Source organism: Neolamprologus multifasciatus, chromosome 9 (genome assembly GCF_963576455.1).
Source record: "Neolamprologus multifasciatus chromosome 9, fNeoMul1.2, whole genome shotgun sequence".
NCBI lineage: Eukaryota > Metazoa > Chordata > Actinopteri > Cichliformes > Cichlidae > Neolamprologus > Neolamprologus multifasciatus.
Window position 1 is genome coordinate 15,976,040 of NC_140447.1, and position 20,690 is coordinate 15,996,729.

General features: G+C 42.7%; 1 protein-coding gene across 3 annotated transcripts in view; it reads right to left on the reverse strand.

Annotated features, from left to right (window-relative positions):
- Positions 1-20,690, reverse strand: part of sema5a (sema domain, seven thrombospondin repeats (type 1 and type 1-like), transmembrane domain (TM) and short cytoplasmic domain, (semaphorin) 5A) — a 156,596-nt gene that overhangs the window by 24,389 nt on the left and 111,517 nt on the right. For all 3 annotated transcript variants that reach the window (XR_014875996.1, XM_085172123.1, XM_085172121.1), the window contains exon 16: positions 13,980-14,205. Coding sequence is in view for 2 of the 3 variants with exons in the window: in XM_085172123.1 (XP_085028249.1) it covers positions 13,980-14,205 (226 nt within the window). In the remaining variant the exon portion in view is untranslated. The remainder of the gene's footprint in view (positions 1-13,979; positions 14,206-20,690) is intronic.

Here is a 20,690-nt window from a genome sequence, read left to right on the forward strand (position 1 = left end):
TGCAGCTGCAATTTTTTTTACGTGCGCTCAGAATAGTAGTGATGGGTCGTTCGCGAACGAAATGGCTCTTAGAGCCGGCTCTTTGACGTGAACGACGCGAGCTGGCTCCTTATCGCGAGCCGTCACGTGGGTTTTTTTTCTTTTCTTTCTCTCAGCCTCTCTCTTGCACTTTTTTCCGCTTCACTCTGCATGCGAGCCTTGTGCTTTGCGCTGGGCAGAGGGGGGGAGGGGCGGTAGTTACACTCAGTAGCACAGGAACAGAGCCGGAGGGAGAGAGAGAGAAAGAGAGCCAGGGACAAAAACGTCACATTAGAAAGGTAAAGTAATCATCCACAACTATTTTCGGTTGCAGATGATAAAGGATTCAGAAAGTTTATTCATGCAGGCCCATATGACAGAGAACATTCATGTTCTTTTTGTTTTCATATTTTAATTTATATTTAATTGTGTTGTGGTTTGCAGTGTTTTGTGTTGTTTCACTTTAAATTTGTAAAAGGAAAAAGCTGAAAATTTAAATAGTTAAAATTTGAAATGTGAATAGTTGATTTTTGTATTATATGATTTATTTATTACATTTTTTGTGGAGTGAATAAATAAAAGTATATTTACAGTGGCCCCTAGAGACAAAGCACATACAAACTTCAAAACACGTACAAACTCCGAAGCACGTAAAAACACGTACAAACTCCAAAGCACGTACAAACTCCGAAGCACGTAAAAACTCCAAAGCACGTAAATACTCAGAAGCACGTAAAAACTCAAAACACGTACAAAAGACAACAGAAGTGCTCCAGGATGCTGGGCGCAGTGTTGAGCTTTTGTTACCTAGTGGCTACACAAGCCAGCAAGTACCAACGACCGGATTTGGTGTGTGGTAGTAACAAGTAAATGAACTTTTTTTTTTTTAAATTATTTGAATATATATGAGTGCCTGTGTATAAATACACAAACAATACACACATGCTTTCATGCTTTCAATTTTGTAATTTAAGTGATCTAGTAGCTCTGCTTTGGAAGTTCAGTTCATGCTAGAAATGTGTTTTGGAGTTTGTACGTGTTTTGTCTCTAGGGGCCACCGCATATATTTATATATAAACATATATAAATAAAACCACTTTTTTTATGTTAGTAATTCCTTTTGTGCATAATTTTATATTATTGTTAATAATAAATTAATTAAAGCAACAAAACAACCTGAAGAGCCGGTTCGGAGCCGAAAGAGCCGGATCTTTTTAGTGAGCCGAACCGAAAGAGCCGGATCTCTAAAAAGAGCCGGAAATCCCATCACTACAGAATAGTGGCACAAAAATAACGCCATAAAAATTCTCTAGTTTCTCTCTAGTTTCAAGATTCACTGTCTTGTTCCTACTGAAAGTTCCTATATCTTACTGAAATGTTGCTCTGTAGCTTATTGTGTCTTATTTTAAGTGCAATGAGATAAGTTTGACTAGAAATAAGACAAATATACTTGGTAGCCTTTGAGTTTTTGCAGTGTATACTGGAATGCAATAGCATTGCTTTACTCCTTTGTCCAAAAATGGATCAGCTATTTGCAGATACTTAATTTTAATTATAGAAGTGGCACTGTGGTTGGCACTTTTGCCTCACAGCGTGAAGGTCCTGGGCTCAAATCCTAGCTGGGGCCTTTTTGTGTGGAATTTGCATTATCTCCATATGTCTGTGTGGGTCTTCTCCAGATACTACAGCCTGCTCTCGCAGTCTGAAGACATGCATGTTGGGCTAAATTGACTGTAGGTGTGTGAATGCAAGGCCGTCTCTTGTCTGTCACTCTGTGTTTTAGCCGTGCGACAGTTTGGGGCAGAGAAGAAAACTACTAGACATAGTTTCCATGCATTAACAAATTTGAAGTTACATTAAAAAGAGAGCTGAGGAGGCCAACGGCCCCAGGAAACATCAAAGTCATTCATTGAAAATCAGCAAGAAGAAGAAACAGCAGTAAACCACACTGAAAAATAGCATAGAGAGCATAACACAGGGTTAACATATTCTTACATTGTTAAACAGCTGGTGTTTTTTGCACACACCTCTAACTGGGGCTCCTTTAGATGCCACTGCAAATCCTCTGCTAGCTTATGGGCGAGTGGGGTAAAGTGTGTGAGCCCTCGCTGACCCTCTAACAGCCTGTGGCCCCAAGCAGTTGCCTGATGTGGTTGTTGCTCACAAGCTGCTGTTATGAAAAAAACAATCCTGGAAGCCATCCTTGATTTGAATTTGCATTGAATTTTCTTCCTTTGCCAATTTGCCACCTCTCCCCCAAGCAGTTTTGGCACAGTGCTTAACAAACCGACACACAAGCAGACAAAACAGCATTTCAGGAAGCAAAATTCATGTCTGCAAAAAAGAACCAAATGATTCGGAAAATTAAGAATTCCTGTGTTGTCATTTGTGAGGTATGAAGTTATTATTTTTTAAGTGCATACATGCCATTTGGGGATGAAATACAAGACATGCACTGTAGCAGTATCTAAAGGTTTTGGGGGCATATCGGTGACACCATCAACTATGCAAGGCTTCTACAGTGTGCTTCCATCCATAGAGAAGCAGATGAAAAGCAGGGGTGTAGGTATGTGTATGCACTAAACATTAGGATATACTGTATGAACAGGAGAGGAAATCTATAGATTTTATGTTTTGCTCTTGAAAAATTAAAAAGAACTTCATGTTTAACACTTAAATATATCCAACTGATCAAATGTTTGGCTTTTCATTCAGCCATGTAAGATGTGAAAAAGAAGGAAAATGACTACAAGAGCTACGAGACTAATAAATGGTTGTACATGACAAGAGAGGTCTTTAAATCACCACAGATCTTAAGTAATTAACTCATCGCTATCATTAAGCTACGATCACTGATATGAAACAAGTCAGTATGTTACATAAAAGCTCATTGTAAATGCTTGGTTAAATCATATAGTCATAATTTGTCTCTCGTAATAAAGACAGATAGCGATCACGAGGCAACAGTGAAACAAAGACAGAAGGAAGCTGCTAGGTTGGCTCCAGCAGCAGTTTTATTCCCCCTGTATTGACAGGGGATTAATTTCTTCTTATCTGTATGTCCATGATAACACTTCCAGGTGTGTGCCAATAACATCTGCCATGTGTGAATATAATCCAAATCAGGTATATCTGATGGCTGTGATGCACGAGTGTACAAACACAGTGCCCAGGAGGAGGGCGGCGGAGAAGATCTTAAACAACATGGAAAAGTGGGCTTTTTATTAAATTGCAGGGAAGTGACATTAGTGTGACAGCAAGGCGGCAAGTGAGAGAAAATGTTCATGCACTGACTTCAAAAGAGAATATCCAAACAAGAACATAACTAGCAGTAAGAAAAGGTTTGTTCACATAAAAATATGTGTAAAGAGAATGTTTATATATAGTGTGTGAAAAAGTGGATACATACAGCTGGCGCTGTCACTTGGTGTTCGCTCGCTCTGTGGTATAGTATCGCTTCCTGTTCCTGCTCAAACACAGTGGTGTTTCTGAGTAGCTTATTTGCTTAGCAGTTTAATTAACAACTTTTAAATACATTCTTTTTTTCACAGTATAATCTTCACGTGCTTCATCCGAAGCACACTTTCTGTGTACTCACTACCTAATTTATAGCCAAAGTATTCACTCACTGTCTCTGTACTGTTTCGCTAGCTTAGCTCGTAGCCGACCCGTTAGCACCATGGCTACTTCACCTGTCCCTTCTGCACTTTCTTGCTCATTGTGTCAGATGTTTAGTTACTCCTCGGCCTCCTTTAGCAGTAATGATATCTGTAACAAATGTAGCATATTTGCAGCTCTGGAGGCCAGGATTACTGATCTGGAGACTCGGCTTTGCACTAGGGTTGCCAACTCCCTGAGAAATAAATAAGGGACACCTCGTGGCCAGGGCCGGGCGACCCAGTTGTCTTCACCCTTCCCAGTGTGGTGAATTTTTTAGCTCTTTTTTGTGTGCGAAATTATTTTTTTAACCATTTGACTTGAATTTGATTTAAGTAGATGCGTATTCTTTGTGATATCAAGACATGGGAAACAAAAATCATTTAGCCATTTATTTTTAGCTCAAAATGACAACATTAACACAATAAAACAGGTCTCTTTCTTAAACAGAAGCCTGTCATGCTTAACTTTTGATAATAAAAGTAAATCTTTCTTTAAAAGAACTCTGACCTGCTTAACTTAAAATTATATAAATTAATAGAAAACAATAGAAAGAAAAACATTCTTGTAACAGTGCACATTTAGTGCATTTAGTGCAATTGGCTTCAGCAGAGGCATTATTTCAGCTTTTGCTCCCGTTTGTAAACCCACTTGTTCCCATGATTACGCATCATAACTCATCATCATTATTCATCTATGTATTACTTTTATGTATTACTCATCTATTTGTTGCAATATATCCTTGCAGTTGTTTATTACACAAAATAAATTATATTATCACACTTCTGGCCACATAGCGCTGATATTCACTGCGCATGCCCATTTTAACCTTAACCAGAGGGTGTAAAAACAAACAAACCAGTGTTTACATACATATCTGCTTCTGCCGTGGCCTGGTGGACAAAAATTGGTTAAGGGTTCCCCGAGCTTTCACGCCCCTCATGTTCTTCATGTGCCCACCATTAGAAGCACGCCTATGGAAAAAGTGCGCCGGCACACAGTGCAGTGCGCTTTATAGGTGTTATTGTGCACTTTTCCAGCCAGGTGTTTTCCTTTTCCCATTCTTCCCTGCACTTTTGCAGCCTTTTTTTCTTTCTCTGAGAGGAACAAACATTGCTGGTCTAATGCTGAGCTCACACTGTGCGATTTTTGGCCCATTTTGAGGCGATTTTTGAGTCGTGCGACCAATTTGGTGATCGGCCCGATTTTGGTCTTCATCGTGCATCGTGTAGTATACGTGGGGTAACGAGAAGCGATTAACACCTCACGACCAGCTCCCGATCATCAATCGCTCGTGAGGGTGTCACCGCAGCCGCTCACACTGCGCACGCGCAAACACGTAAACGTCGGTGAAAAAGACGGAGCAGCACGGCTGTGCAGCGTGTGATCTGGACACAAGCGATGGAGGCACAACTTGTAGAACTTTGGAAAGCTCATCCGAGCCTTTTCGATGTGGCATCACCAAATTATCACGACCACAACAACTGTGAAAATAGTTGGATGGACATTGCTGCTCAATCACAGCTGCCTGATCAGTGTTTTTCATTAGCAATTTAGCAAAGTTGATGGTGGTGTGTGTCTGTGCGAGTGAAAGACAGAGAGGGAGAGCGAGCGACAGATTTTCTGTTATAACCTTCATTTTATGGAGGCACAGTGTGACTCAGGTCGCATCAGAGCATCGGCGGTATAGTGTGAGACCTGCATCGTCACCTACGAACTTGTAACCCATGCGAGCCAATCGTGCAGTTTGAAAATCGCACAGTGTTTGCCCAGCTTCAGGTGTACTGTCGTCTGAGACTTGCACCGCAGTGTCGCCGTTTGTTTCCCCGTTGGCCATGCTTTTTGTTGTGGTCATCTGTTGTCTTCCGGTATTTTCTCCGCAAGCGACCTTTCCTCAACCAATGAGATGAGCGGTAATCTGAATTGTCATACTCGAATTGTCATAAGTGTGCTGTCAGCTCATTGGTCACAAAGCAGGAGCGGGGCTGGGAATTATGTTTTCAAACAACGCGTTAATTACATTAAAACTTATAGACTACTTTTGATTCTCACTGTATTACGGGACAAAGTGCGTCCCTTATTAGCTCAATACGGGACGTGTACTTTTGTTTCTAAATACGGGACGATTCCGTTTTTTAAGGGACGGTTGGCAACCCTACTTTGCACCCTTCTCTCACCCTTAGCTAGCCAGGCCCCTGTAGCTGGTGCAGCCGAAGATAGCGTAGGCCCCGCTAGCTGTTCCCCGGCAAATCCCAAGCAGCTGCGGAAAGAAGGCGTCTGGGTAACGGTGAGGAGGAAGCATAGTCCTAAACAGAAGCCCCAGGTACACCACCAACCCGTTCATGTGTCTAACCGTTTTTCCCCACTCGGTGACACACCCGCTGGGGGTCAAACTCTGGTAATTGGTGATTCTGTTCTCAGACATGTGAAGCTAGAGACACCGGCAACCATAGTCAATTGTCTTCCAGGGGCCAGAGCAGGCGACATTGAAGGAAATTTAAAACTGCTGGCTAAGGGTAAACGTAAATTCAGTAAAATCATAATTCACGTCGGCAGTAATGACACCCGGTTACGCCAATCGGAGGTCACTAAAATCAATATTGAATCGGTGTGTAACTTTGCCAAAACAATGTCGGACTCTGTAGTTTTCTCTGGTCCCCTCCCCAATCAGACCAGGAGTGACATGTTTAGCCGCATGTTCTCCTTAAATTGCTGGCTGTCTGAGTGGTGTCCCAGAAATGATGTGGGCTTCATAGATAATTGGCAAACCTTCTGGAGGAAACCTGGTCTTGTTAGGAGAGATGGCATCCATCCCACTTTGGATGGAGCAGCTCTCATTTCTAGAAATATCGACAAATTTATTAAACCCCTCAAAACATGACTATCCAGAGTTGGGACCAGGAAGCAGAGTTGCAGTCTTACACGCCTCTCTGCAGCTTCTCTCCTCCTGCTACCCCCCCCAAAAACCCATCTCCATAGAGACTGTGTCTGCTTCCAAAAAGACAAAAAACAAACTAAAAACCAGCAACAAACAACTTAAACATTTACAAAGAAAGAACAATACAGTATCCACATCTGAACCAAAGAGTAAAACAGTGAAATGTGGATTATTAAATATTAGGTCTCTCTCCTCCAAGTCTCTGTTAGTACATGACTTAATAATTGATCAACAAATTGATTTACTCTGCCTTACAGAAACCTGGTTGCAGCAGGATGATTATGTTAGTTTAAATGAATCAACACCCCCGAGTCATTCTAACTACCAGAAATCTCGAAGCACAGGTCGAGGGGGCGGTTTGGCAGCAATTTTTCACACCAGTCTATTAATTAATGAAAGACCAAGACAGACTTTTAATTCATTTGAAAGCCTGATGCTTAACATTGTCCACCCCAGCTGTGAAACTCAGAAACCAGTCTTACTTGTTATCATCTATCGTCCACCTGGGCCTTACACAGAGTTTCTGTCTGATTTCTCAGATTTTATATCTAATTTAGTTCTGAGCTCGGATAAAATAATTATTGTGGGTGATTTTAACATCCATGTTGATGCTAAAAATGACAGCCTCAACATGGCATTTAATCTGTTGTTAGACTCAATTGGTTTCTCTCAAAATGTAAAAGAACCCACCCACCACTTTAATCACACTCTAGATCTTGTTTTAACATATGGCATAGAAACTGAACATTTAACAGTGTTTCCTGAAAACCCTCTCCTGTCTGATCATTTCTTGATAACATTTACATTTACAATAATTGATTACGCAGCAGTGGAGAGTGGACTTTATCAAAGTAGATGTATTTCTGAAAGCGCTGTAACTAAGTTTAAGAATATAATCCAGCCACTGTTATCATCGTCAATGCCCTGTACCAACACAGAGCAGAGCAGCTATCTGAACGCTACCCCAACAGAGGTCGATTATCTTGTTAATAATTTCACCTCCTCACTACGTACGACTCTGGATACTGTAGCTCCGGTGAAAACTAAGGTCTCTAATCAGAAGTACCTGACCCCGTGGTATAATTCTCAAACACGTACCCTAAAGCAGATGACTCGTAATCTGGAGAGGAAATGGCGTGTCACAAATTTAGAGGATCATCATTTAGCCTGGAGAAATAGTTTGTTGCTTTATAAGAAAGCCCTCCGCAAAGCCAGAACAGCTTACTACTCATCACTGATTGAAGAAAATAAGAACAACCCCAGGTTTCTCTTCAGCACTGTAGCCAGGCTGACAAAAAGTCAGAGCTCTTTTGAGCCAACCATCCCTTTAACGTTAACTAGTGATGACTTCATGAACTTCTTCACAAATAAAATTTTTATCATTAGAGAAAAAATGATCAATAATCATCCCACAGATGTAATATTATCTACAGCTACTCTTAGTTCCATTGATGTTAAGTTAGACTCTTTTTCTCCAATCGATCTTTCTGAGTTAACTTCAATAATTACTTCCTCCAAACCATCAACGTGTCTTTTAGACCCCATTCCTACAAAACTGCTCAAAGAAGTCCTGCCATTGATTAATTCTTCGATCTTATATATGATCAACCTATCTCTAATAATCGGCTATGTACCACAGGCCTTCAAGGTGGCTGCAGTTAAACCTTTACTCAAAAAGCCATCTCTAGACCCAGCAGTCTTAGCTAATTATAGGCCAATCTCCAACCTTCCTTTCATATCAAAAATCCTTGAAAGAGTAGTTGTCAAACAGCTAACAGATCATCTGCAGAGGAATGGTTTATTTGAAGAGTTTCAGTCAGGTTTCACAGCTCATCACAGCACAGAAACAGCTTTAGTGAAGGTTACAAATGATCTTCTTATGGCCTCTGACAGTGGACTCATCTCTGTGCTTGTCCTTCTTGACCTTAGTGCAGCATTCGATACTGTTGACCATAATATCCTGTTAGAGCGATTAGAACATGCTGTAGGTATTACAGGTATTGCACTGCAGTGGTTTGTATCATATCTATCTAATAGACTCCAATTTGTGCATGTAAATGGAGAGTCCTCTTCACACACTGAGGTTAATTATGGAGTTCCACAGGGTTCAGTGCTAGGACCAATTCTGTTTACATTATACATGCTTCCCCTAGGCAGCATCATTAGAAGACATAGCATACATTTTCACTGCTATGCAGATGACACCCAGCTCTATCTGTCCATAAAGCCAGATAACACACACCAATTAGTTAAACTGCAGGAATGTCTTAAAGACATAAAGACTTGGATGGCCACTAACTTTCTGCTTCTTAACTCAGATAAAACTGAGGTCATTGTACTCGGCGCTGAAAAGCTTAGAAATATGGTATCTAACCAGATTCTTACTCTGGATGGCATTACCTTGGCCTCCAGTAACACTGTGAGGAACCTTGGAGTCATTTTTGACCAGGACATGTCCTTCAACGCACATATTAAACAAATATGTAAGACTGCGTTCTTCCATTTGCGCAACATCTCTAAAATTAGAAATATCCTGTCTCAGAGTGATGCTGAAAAACTAGTTCATGCATTTATTACTTCCAGGCTGGACTACTGCAATTCATTATTATCAGGATGTCCAAAAAACTCACTGAAAAGCCTTCAGTTAATCCAAAATGCTGCAGCAAGAGTACTGACAGGGACTAGAAAGAGAGAGCATATTTCTCCTGTTTTGGCTTCCCTTCATTGGCTTCCTGTTAAATCCAGAATTGAATTCAAAATCCTGCTCCTCACATACAAGGTCTTAAATAATCAGGCCCCATCTTATCTTAATGACCTTGTAGTACCATATTACCCTATTAGAGCACTTCGCTCCCACTCTGCAGGCCTACTTGTTGTTCCTAGAGTATTTAAAAGTAGAATGGGAGGGAGAGCCTTCAGTTTTCAGGCCCCTCTTCTGTGGAACCAGCTTCCAGTTTGGATTCGGGAGACAGACACTATCTCTACTTTTAAGATTAGGCTTAAAACTTTCCTTTTTGCTAAAGCATATAGTTAGGGCTGGACCAGGTGACCCTGAATCCTCCCTTAGTTATGCTGCAATAGATGTAGGCTGCCGGGGGATTCCCATGATGCATTGAGTTTTTCCTTTCCAGTCACCTTTCTCACTCACTATGTGTTAATAGACCTCTCTGTATTGAATCATATCTGTTATTAATCTCTGTCTCTCTTCCACAGCATGTCTTTTATCCTGTCTTCCTTCTCTCGCCCCAACCGGTCGCAGCAGATGGCCGCCCCTCCCTGAGCCTGGTTCTGCCGGAGGTTTCTTCCTGTTAAAAGGGAGTTTTTCCTTCCCACTGTCGCCAAAGTGCTTGCTCATAGGGGGTCATATGATTGTTGGGCTTTTCTCTGTATCTATGAAGCGCCTTGAGGCGACATTTGTTGTGATTTGGCGCTATATAAATAAAATTGAATTGAATTGAATTGAATACATTTTTAAAAAAAGGATTTATATTCAGTTTTAAGCTGTTAAGTCAGTAACAGCAACATGTTAATTCTTTAACAGTTTCCTTTTCACATCGAAATGGCATGAATGCACTGACATCTGTGGTTAACACAAGCAGGCGTTAATGGTTGATCCTGTTAAAGACTGCAAAATGGTCCTGACCGAACGCTGCCACGCACGTTATCCATCTCACCATCCTTGGAGATTTCACACTTCTGACAGATTTCAGCTTGCTCTTTCTATGAATGGGTCTCAGCGCTGTTTGGTGGCATGAGCCCTTTTAATGCAAGTATGTAATGAGCCAATCAAACTGGTTTCTTCAACATGACAGTGAGTTCAGCCTCCGTAGTCACCAGATCTCAATCCCCTAGAGCACCTTTGGGACGTGATGGGAAAAGCCATCTTTTTTAATTTTTTCCACAGAGAGTTAAGGCAGAATTCTGAAAGCAAAAGGATGAGCAGCTCCATAGTATAATGGTTAACACATTCACCTAATATATGAAAGATCACTGCTTTGAGACTGGGAGGACACACAAATCCCTAGGAGAGTTGTGTCAGGGAGGGTATCCGGCATAAAAACCCACAAAATCAACCTTTGGATCCATCTGCTGTGGTGACCCCGTTTGAATCAGGGAGCAGCTGAAAGAGGGTTGAAGGCAAAAAGGGGTCCAAAAATGTCTGCCAATATATTTGTGAATTCTTAATTTACAAATAAAACTGCGTTTTCAGACGACACTTGGCTGCAGGAGGTAGTTTCTGATTAAAAGCTGCAAACTAGAAGCTTCTAGCTAACCGCTGTTAGCTTTGACTACATTCAGCTGAGCTACGAGAAGGTTTTCTTTTTTTACCACTTCATAAATCTGATACTATTGACAGCCACAGGGGAAAAAACAACAAATTTTGTTTTTATAAAAAATAAGGCCCCAGGAAAAAACTATTCTCTAAACCAGGTACTGAATGATACATGAAGAAACCCTTCTGTAAAAATAAACACCCTCCAAAATGCTGACAAATATAGACAAGAATAAAAATGTATGAGAAAAACTTATTTAAAAAGACAAAAAAACTTCTTTTGCAAATGCAGATATTTATCAGATGCTCGATTTCTTCAATATGATAACAATAATAAATTCTTTTATTTTACAAATATTATGTTAAATTATTCAAAGGAAGTATTATGTCACCCATGGACTAAATTGCATAAACTTCTAGGAGACAAAGCGCAGTTTAAAAGAAGAAAAAACAGTACTTGGATGCACTATCTCACCTTAAGTGTCTCAACATGTCCTCTGCTAAGGATTAACAGCAACATGTTTATTGTGGCCTATGTACTAACTGATTACCGTCTCAAATAACTTTCCCGCCACTCTTCATAGAGCAATCTGTTTACACTGGCTCTCACAGGTAAAGCGCGTGATGTGAGCTGAACTCTAATCGATTGCAAGATGCCTGATGCAAATAGTAAATCTTTATTGAGTGACACACCATTTCTTTTCGGGGTCCCGCTGTCTCAGAGGGATCTCGTTGTCCTTTGCCCCAGTTCTGAGTATCAATAAACACCAGTGCTGTGGTAGTAATTACTTTATGATAGCCTCTTGCTGTCAGAAAAGTTAACTGCTGTCCCCGGGGATCTGGCACCACTTGAGAGATGGACAGTAGGAGAAGGAGGGCTTATTGAAAGTGTCTCATACACACACACAGACACACACGAACACATAATGTGCACATATCCACCCACCAAGAAAAAAAAAAGAAAAAGGCAAACGCACATATTACCCGCCTCCACGTAAACCCACAAATACACACACCAGTACTCTCCAGATGGATGGCAACTTTGATAATGGCTGAAATGAAGAAGTGGATCGCTGGAGTCTGTCCTCTTTTTCGACAGTTATGACTTAAAACTCCTCCGAGAAGTGAATCATACCGAAGACTGGAGATGGACAATCAACACGGGACGGAGCGGACGAGAACACAGGGGCCACGCACACCTCAATAGATCTCCACTTCACTCAGTACGGCTAATTGAAACGGAAGTTTCAAAGTGCACACTGAAGTATTTTTTTAAACCTTTTTTTCCCTTTTGCTCAAACACGCGTAACTCAGTTTTTTCAAAAAGGAGAGGGAAAAAAAGACAGATTTGAGTTAAACCATTCTGATGTTGAAAGGAAATTTGCTTCACAGAACATTTGCAGAAAGTAAATGAAAAAGAAAGAAAAAATCGTTTCACATATTTCACCGATTCCATATTAAATCACCCTGTTATTCACAAGGCTTTGCTTTGAGGAGACTAGAAACATTGCCTGCAGTGATGTTAATTACTTATCTAGTTAAAGCGAAGTGTAAAGTGCAACAGCCTCACAACTAATCATGCTGTTGATAATCTTTGCCACAGTACGTATAATGAAGTCTGTCTCTATTAGCACAGATATCCTAACCTCCCCTGCAAAATAATGGTTTAAACGCAACCTGCAGTAGCCTTGCTACAAAGTTTCCACTTTAACAAGCTGAGCTAATGGCACTTTTCCATTTTCATGATGGTATATCTGTGAAAAAAAACCCACCCAAAACAAAAAAACAGCTACATTTTTACAGCTAGTACTACTCAGCTCATATGGTGTATTACCATCTGCCTGCTTGGATCCTATAGTCGGCTTGCATCCTGCACAGACTAACGTTGCCAAAAGTGACTGCTGAAATCACTGCCTTACTTTTTTTCCCTCCAATTGTTGTAATTAACACTGAAGCTAATCTGATGTCGGGCTGCCGGTGACAACCCCTAATGAAACGCGTTTTGTCGGTTACTTCCTCCCACTAATCAGAAACAGGACAGACCTATTAAAGCTCGAGCCTTTGTTCTCTAACGTCTCAGATGTGTGGCTGTCACTCCTCTTAAAGCTTTGAGTCTGCAGTCAGGTTTTTCCTCTGTGCTTGTCGGCGCTCATTTAAAACCCTTCAGGAACATTTAAGCGCTGGCTTCAAAGTGTGAGGAGAACAACTTGTACCACTGTTAGCGCCTTGAAGAAAGACGGATATTAATAATCAGAAATAAGGAAGAGGTGGTGAGATCAAAAAGGCTAACCTCGGTGATTATCGCAGCGTGTGGTGTGTGATTGGTGGTAGCAACAGACCACCCAGAGACGCAGATGAACCCAGCGTGATGGGAGGCCACCGCAGCTTAGTCGGGCGCTAACTCTGAAGCCCTTTAAAAACAGCTTTTTCCCCTCTGAGGCAGAGAGCGGCACCATAAACACACTTTAACTGCTGCATCTGTATCTGAATCGCTTTGCTGTGGTGCGATGCCATCCTGCATGTCTCCTCTCTAACACTTCTCTTGGACAACATAAACAACTCGTCAATTAGCAGGCTGCTTGTACAAACATTTACAGCGTTTAATTCGCCAGGGGTGTGGCTGACTGAGACCGTGTGGTGCAGTGACTTAAGCAAATGGGAATAGCTGGAATTACGGATAAAGAGCCGCAGTTTGCTGCTTCTTTGTGAGGCTGTAAATGAACTTGTGCATGTGTGTCTGTTTGCGTTTCTGTGCATGTGAGCGCGGCGGATGAAATTAGTCGTAAACTGCTGATCGGCTTTGGACTGGAAGTTCATTAGCACATCTGATGCCTTGATGTCTGATAAAGGCGAGGAGGACGGGATGGTAAACACGAGAGTTGACCGAGCTAGGGCTCCTATAACTTTTCCAGGACATCGAGAAAGGAAGAGAAAGAGCAACAGCCAAACAGAAAGAAGGACTGACTTGAGGCGAGGAGGACAATAACCCGCCCGTAGAGCTGCAAAAAGACAGTTGGAGCAGGAAAACAGGAACATCCAGAGGCTGAGAGAGCTGGAAAGAGACCATCTGTCTCTTCCCTCTTATGCACTCACCATCAGTGGAGCAGCCAGTGGATCCGTCGCTGGAACAGTAGCGCATCTCAATCCTCTGTCTGCCCACTTCTAGCAGGCTCGGGTCTGGGATGCGAGCTTTGCAAGTGTAGCGGAAACGCTGCTCGTAGTGGCCGCCGTTGTCGGAGATGTTGACAGGCGTCCACGGGGTCCAGGGCGTGGTCTTTTTAAGGTCGGGACATGGCAGACTGTTGCAAGACTGGTACTCCTGCAGGCACAGAAACACTGCATTTTAACCCACAGTTTTATTTCACGAGAGAGAATCACAAATGACCGAGGCGATAATTAGCACAACAGGCTCTGACAAAAACCTTCTGTTGTGTTTTCCAAACATAATAATGACCCGGACAATGCCTTCTGAAACCCTCAGCAGTCGCTCATGTGAAATTAAACAAACTATAAAGGGGTGAGAAAAAAAACCCCAACGCCTTTCATCATCGCTCATCCTTGAAAGCCTCTTGATTCTGGTTCTGGCAGGTTTACAGTACGGCATGTTACCAGAACGAGTGCCACTCATTCCCAAAAATACCCTTTACAAACCAACCAGGCCTGGTTTGCCTGGCTCTAATATAGCGTGCCATTCCGCCTGCACGCACCGGCTATGGATATGCTCCCATTAGACCACTTGCCGAACATGGAAAGAGGCAAACAAACCAAGCAGAAAAGGTCATTGTTGATCAAATTTAATCTATAACCACAGGGAAAAGATGGAGAGAAGGAGCGCTGAAGCCAAGGACTGCAAGAGGCTGACACAGAAAGAGGCGAAGAATACAGTAATAATGGCAACTCTTCCTGCAATCTGCATTTGACTTTGAAAGCCAGGTGGTAAAAATTAATAACACGCCATTACAGCCATAACAATATGATATGTGGCACCTACTCAGGAGTGCCGTATGTATGTATGTATGTATGTATATATATATATATATATATATATATATATATATATATATATGTCTTCCAGCACTCTCCTCAGCCAACTTGGACAGCTGGCTGGAAAAGAAATACTCTTATTCTGTGGTGCTATATTTGGTGATAAGATTCAATATGATAATAGATGGGTAATAGGAAGTCCGGCCCCGTTTTGTTCCCAGCTAAAGAGTAAGAAGGCGGAGGGAGAGATACGTCTGAGGAAAATGACACTGTAGAAGAGAAGGTGAGATGGCTGCCATTTTCCTCGCTGCTTGTTTATTTATGCTGAATAGGACTTGACTGACTGCCAGACCTTGACAAAATAAGATAAGAGTTCCTTTCTGCACATCCGTCAGCCTGTCACATAGGATACGCTGACAGGTCAGCTGAGGAGAAGAGCTCTATACATTATACAGTATGCAGGCATATTTTTCACCATCTCACTTCCTTTTTTATCCGCTGTCATGGTCTTACTTTGCATCCATCCATCTATCTTTATATTCCCCCACCCCCCTGCGTTCTTCTCACACAGCTTATAACTCGCTTTGTGACACATCTGTCCCCCCCCCCTCTCTCTGTTTCTTATTTTTTTCCTTCTGTATCTGTTTCATCTCCTTCTCCTCTCCCTATGCACCACTGTTTCTATCTCCTGCTTCCTCTCGCTCCCTCTGCCTCCCTCCCCCAGGGTACCAAGGTTAAAAACACAGCGAGGATTTAGATTCTGTTAGGGCCTGGTGATGAATGAGGGTGTCACCTCCACCGCACTTCCAGCCTCTCTCCATCCAGTGCAGTAATCATCTTCAGACATTAATATTTAACATTGTCACGCATCACAGACCAGCCCACAATCTGTGATTATCAGCCAATAACAAAAGGGAAGGAAGAAGAAGAAAAAAGTCCACGTCAGCTTCTCGCCATCGCCTACAGCGACACAAATGCAACACATGGGATGAAGGGGGGGTTGGGGGGGACGGAGGAAAGGCAAACAGTCTGTGGGTGTTTGTTGTGAGAGTGGTTGATGGTGGCCAAACACAGTAAATATTTAATGAGGCTTGTCTGGTAAGCGTTTCTCCCTATACTCTGGGGATTAGTATCAGTGCAGTGGGCTAAGGAGATAATTACTGGGTTTAAAGCTAAACCTCATTCAAGGTCTCTAAAGGAATCTACAACAACTACAGCTGAAGTTTACATATCTTACAGCTAGAGGTTTCGTTTTTGGCAGTTGTTTTGTCTCATTTTCCACCCAGTCCTTGTACCTGACCATTTTCAGAGGATTTCTGTTTGTTTGTTACTAGTAGCCTGCTGCAAAAATACATAATTTGTTGCAAATTGTTTGTTTGTTTGTTTTTTTTTAGCAGAATCTACGAAAAATGGCAAAGACAGCACAGTTTAACAAGCATAACATTGTATTTCTGCAACAAAAATGTGTTTCTCAGCATTTCAGCAAAGTGTGTCCTTAAAAATTGATGAAAACTGGACAAGTGGAGGAGAAAAGAAGATGTGACAGACTTAAAAAAGTATCTAGAGCAGATGAACTGTACCCGAAAGTCAAGAAACAAAAAAACAGACACAGATGTATCTGACCCTTCAAGTTATCCACATCAAGAAGCCATTCTGATTAGCCCTGGATTGGCCTCCACATGTGGGATCTTCAGTGTGGCAGCCAACATCCAAAGAATTTGAATGTCCATCAGGAAATGTGGAGAGCTATTCCTGAAGACTACTACAAGAAATTACAGAAAAGCTCATCTAAGAGAGTTCAAGTGTTGAAGAATAAAGGTGGCCATGCCAAATATTTACTGTCAAGCTCACTGGAGCAAAAACGCTGGTTTATAATGTATTTCTATGTACTTTTGCACACGGTTCAATAAATCACTGCATCTTTCCTTTTCTGCAATCTAAATATCTGGGTGCTGAAATGAGGGGTGTCGCGAGACTTTTGCATAGTGCTCTCTCTCTCTCTCTCTCTCTCTCTCTCTCTCTCTCTCTCTATATATATATATATATATATATATATATATATATATAACACCCAGCACGCCCCTGCGGGCGGTTTATCCTTTAAGCTCAGGTCCTCTACCAGAGGCCTGGGAGCTTGAGGGTCCTGCGCAGTATCTTAGCTGTTCCCAGGACTGCGCTCTTCTGGACAGAGATCTCCGATGTTATTCCCAGGATCTGCTGGAGCCACTCGCCTAGCTTGGGAGTCACCGCACCTAGTGCTCCGATTACCATGGGGACCACCGTTACCTTCACCCTCCACATCCTCTCGAGCTCTTCTCTGAGCCCTTGGTATTTCTCCAGCTTCTCGTGTTCCTTCTTCCTGATATTGCTGTCATTCGGAACCGCTACATCGATCACTACGGCCGTCTTCTTCTGTTTGTCTACCACCACTATGTCCGGTTGGTTAGCCACCACCATTTTGTCCGTCTGTATCTGGAAGTCCCACAGGATCTTAGCTCGGTCATTCTCCACCACCCTTGGGGGCATTTCCCATTTTGACCTCGGGACTTCTAGGTTATACTCGGCACAGATGTTCCTGTACACTATTCCGGACACTTGGTTATGGCGTTCCATGTATGCCTTGCCTGCTAGCATCTTGCACCCTGCTGTTATGTGCTGGATTGTCTCTGGGGCATCTTTACACAGCCTGCACCTGGGGTCTTGCCTGGTGTGATAGACCCCAGCCTCTATGGATCTTGTACTCAGAGCTTGTTCTTGTGCTGCCATGATTAGTGCCTCTGTGCTATCTTTCAGTCCAGCTTTGTCCAGCCACTGGTAGGATTTCTGGATATCAGCCACCTCCTCTATCTGTCGGTGGTACATACCGTGCAGGGGCCTGTCCTTCCATGATGGTTCCTCGTCTCCCTCGTCTTTCTTGGGTTTCTGCTGCCTGAGGTATTCACTGAGCACGCTGTCAGTTGGGGCCATCTTCGTGATGTATTCTTGGATGTTCGTTGTCTCATCCTGGACTGTGGTGCTGACACTCACCAGTCCCCGCCCCCCTTCCTTCTGCTTAGCGTACAGCCTCAGGGTGCTGGACTTGGGGTGAAACCCTCCATGCATGGTAAGGAGCTTTCTTGTCTTTATGTCAGTGGCTTCTATCTCCTCCTTTGGCCAGCCTATTACCCCAGCAGGGTACCTGATCACGGGCAGGGCGTACGTGTTGATGGCCCGGATCTTGTTCTTACCGTTCAACTGACTCCTCAGGACTTGCCTGACCCTCTGCAGGTACTTGGTGGTTGCAGCTTTCCTAGCGGCCTCTTCATGGTTCCCATTCGCCTGCGGGATCCCCAGGTACTTGTAACTGTCCTCTATGTCTGCAATGTTGCCTTCTGGTAGTTCATTCCCTTCAGTTCTGACTACCTTCCCTTTCTTTGTTACCATCCGACTACACTTCTCCAGCCCGAACGACATTTCAATGTCATTGCTGTATAGCCTGGTAGTGTGGATCAGTGAATTGATGTCTCGTTCACTCTTGGCATACAACTTGATGTCTTCCATGTACAGGAGGTGGCTGACAACTGCTCCGTTCCGTAGTCGGTATCCGTAGCCAGTCTTGTTAATGATCTCACTGAGGGGGTTCAGGCCTATGCAGAACAGCAGTGGGGACAGAGCATCTCCTTGGTAGATCCTGCACTTGATGGTGACTTGTGCTATGGGCTTGGAGTTGGCCTCTAGTGTTGTACGCCACATCCCCATTGAGTTCCTGATGAAGGCTCTTAGGGTCCCATTGATCTTGTACAATTCTAAGCATTCCAGTATCCAGCTGTGGGGCATTGAGTCATAGGCCTTCTTGTAATCAATCCAGGCAGTGCACAGGTTGGTCAGTCTGGTCTTGCAGTCTCGGCTGACTGTTCTGTCTACCAGTAGCTGGTGTTTTGCACCTCTGGTATTCTTGCCAATTCTTTTTTGTGTCCCGTTCATGTATTGACCCATGTGCCTGTTCATCTTAGCCGATGTGATGCCTGACAGGAGCTTCCATGTAGTACTGAGTAGTGATGGGATTTCCGGCTCTTTTTAGAGATCCGGCTCTTTCGGTTCGGCTCACTAAAAAGATCCGGCTCTTTCGGCTCCGAACCGGCTCTTCAGGTTGTTTTGTTGCTTTAATTAATTTATTATTAACAATAATATAAAATTATGCACAAAAGGAATTACTAACATAAAAAAAGTGGTTTTATTTATATATGTTTATATATAAATATATGCGGTGGCCCCTAGAGACAAAACACGTACAAACTCCAAAACACATTTCTAGCATGAACTGAACTTCCAAAGCAGAGCTACTAGATCACTTAAATTACAAAATTGAAAGCATGAAAGCATGTGTGTATTGTTTGTGTATTTATACACAGGCACTCATATATATTCAAATAATTTAAAAAAAAAAAAGTTCATTTACTTGTTACTACCACACACCAAATCCGGTCGTTGGTACTTGCTGGCTTGTGTAGCCACTAGGTAACAAAAGCTCAACACTGCGCCCAGCATCCTGGAGCACTTCTGTTGTCTTTTGTACGTGTTTTGAGTTTTTACGTGCTTCTGAGTATTTACGTGCTTTGGAGCTTTTACGTGCTTTGGAGTTTTTACGTGCTTCGGAGTTTGTACGTGCTTTGGAGTTTGTACGTGTTTTTACGTGCTTCGGAGTTTGTACGTGTTTTGAAGTTTGTATGTGCTTTGTCTCTAGGGGCCACTGTAAATATACTTTTATTTATTCACTCCACAAAAAATGTAATAAATAAATCATATAATACAAAAATCAACTATTCACATTTCAAATTTTAACTATTTAAATTTTCAGCTTTTTCCTTTTACAAATTTAAAGTGAAACAACACAAAACACTGCAAACCACAACACAATTAAATATAAATTAAAATATGAAAACAAAAAGAACATGAATGTTCTCTGTCATATGGGCCTGCATGAATAAACTTTCTGAATCCTTTATCATCTGCAACCGAAAATAGTTGTGGATGATTACTTTACCTTTCTAATGTGACGTTTTTGTCCCTGGCTCTCTTTCTCTCTCTCTCCCTCCGGCTCTGTTCCTGTGCTACTGAGTGTAACTACCGCCCCTCCCCCCCTCTGCCCAGCGTAAAGCACAAGGCTCGCATGCAGAGTGAAGCGGAAAAAAGTGCGAGAGAGAGGCTGAGAGAAAGAAAAGAAAAAAAACCCACGTGACGGCTCGCGATAAGGAGCCAGCTCGCGTTGTTCACGTCAAAGAGCCGGCTCTAAGAGCCATTTCGTTCGCGAACGACCCATCACTAGTACTGAGGCAGGTTATTGGTCGGTAGTTGGAGGGGACTGGTCCCTTCTTGGGGTCCTTGGGGATCAGGACCGGCCGACCTTCGGTTAGCCATTCCGGGTGTCCCTCGTTAACTAGCAGCTGGTTCATTTGTGCTGCCAGACGCTCGTGGAGTGCAGTCAGCTTCTTTAGCCAGTAGGCGTGAACCATGTCGGGCCCTGGTGCTGTCCAACTCTTCATACTGGAGACCCTTTCTTGGATATCTGCCACTGTGATGGTTACTGGACCCTGTTCAGGGAGGTCGCTATGGTCTGCCCTGAGATCCACTAGCCACTGAGCATTGGCGTTATGGGTTGCGTCCTTCTCCCATATGCTCTTCCAGTATTGCACTCCAGCCTTGGTGGTGCTGTTCTCTTATTATTGTTCCCTTGCCACTGAGAGTACACCTTTGCTGGTTCTGTGGAGAACAGCTGGTTTATTCTCCTGCCTTCTATCTCTCTGGTGTACCTCCTCAAGCGGCTGGCCAAGGCTGTGAGTC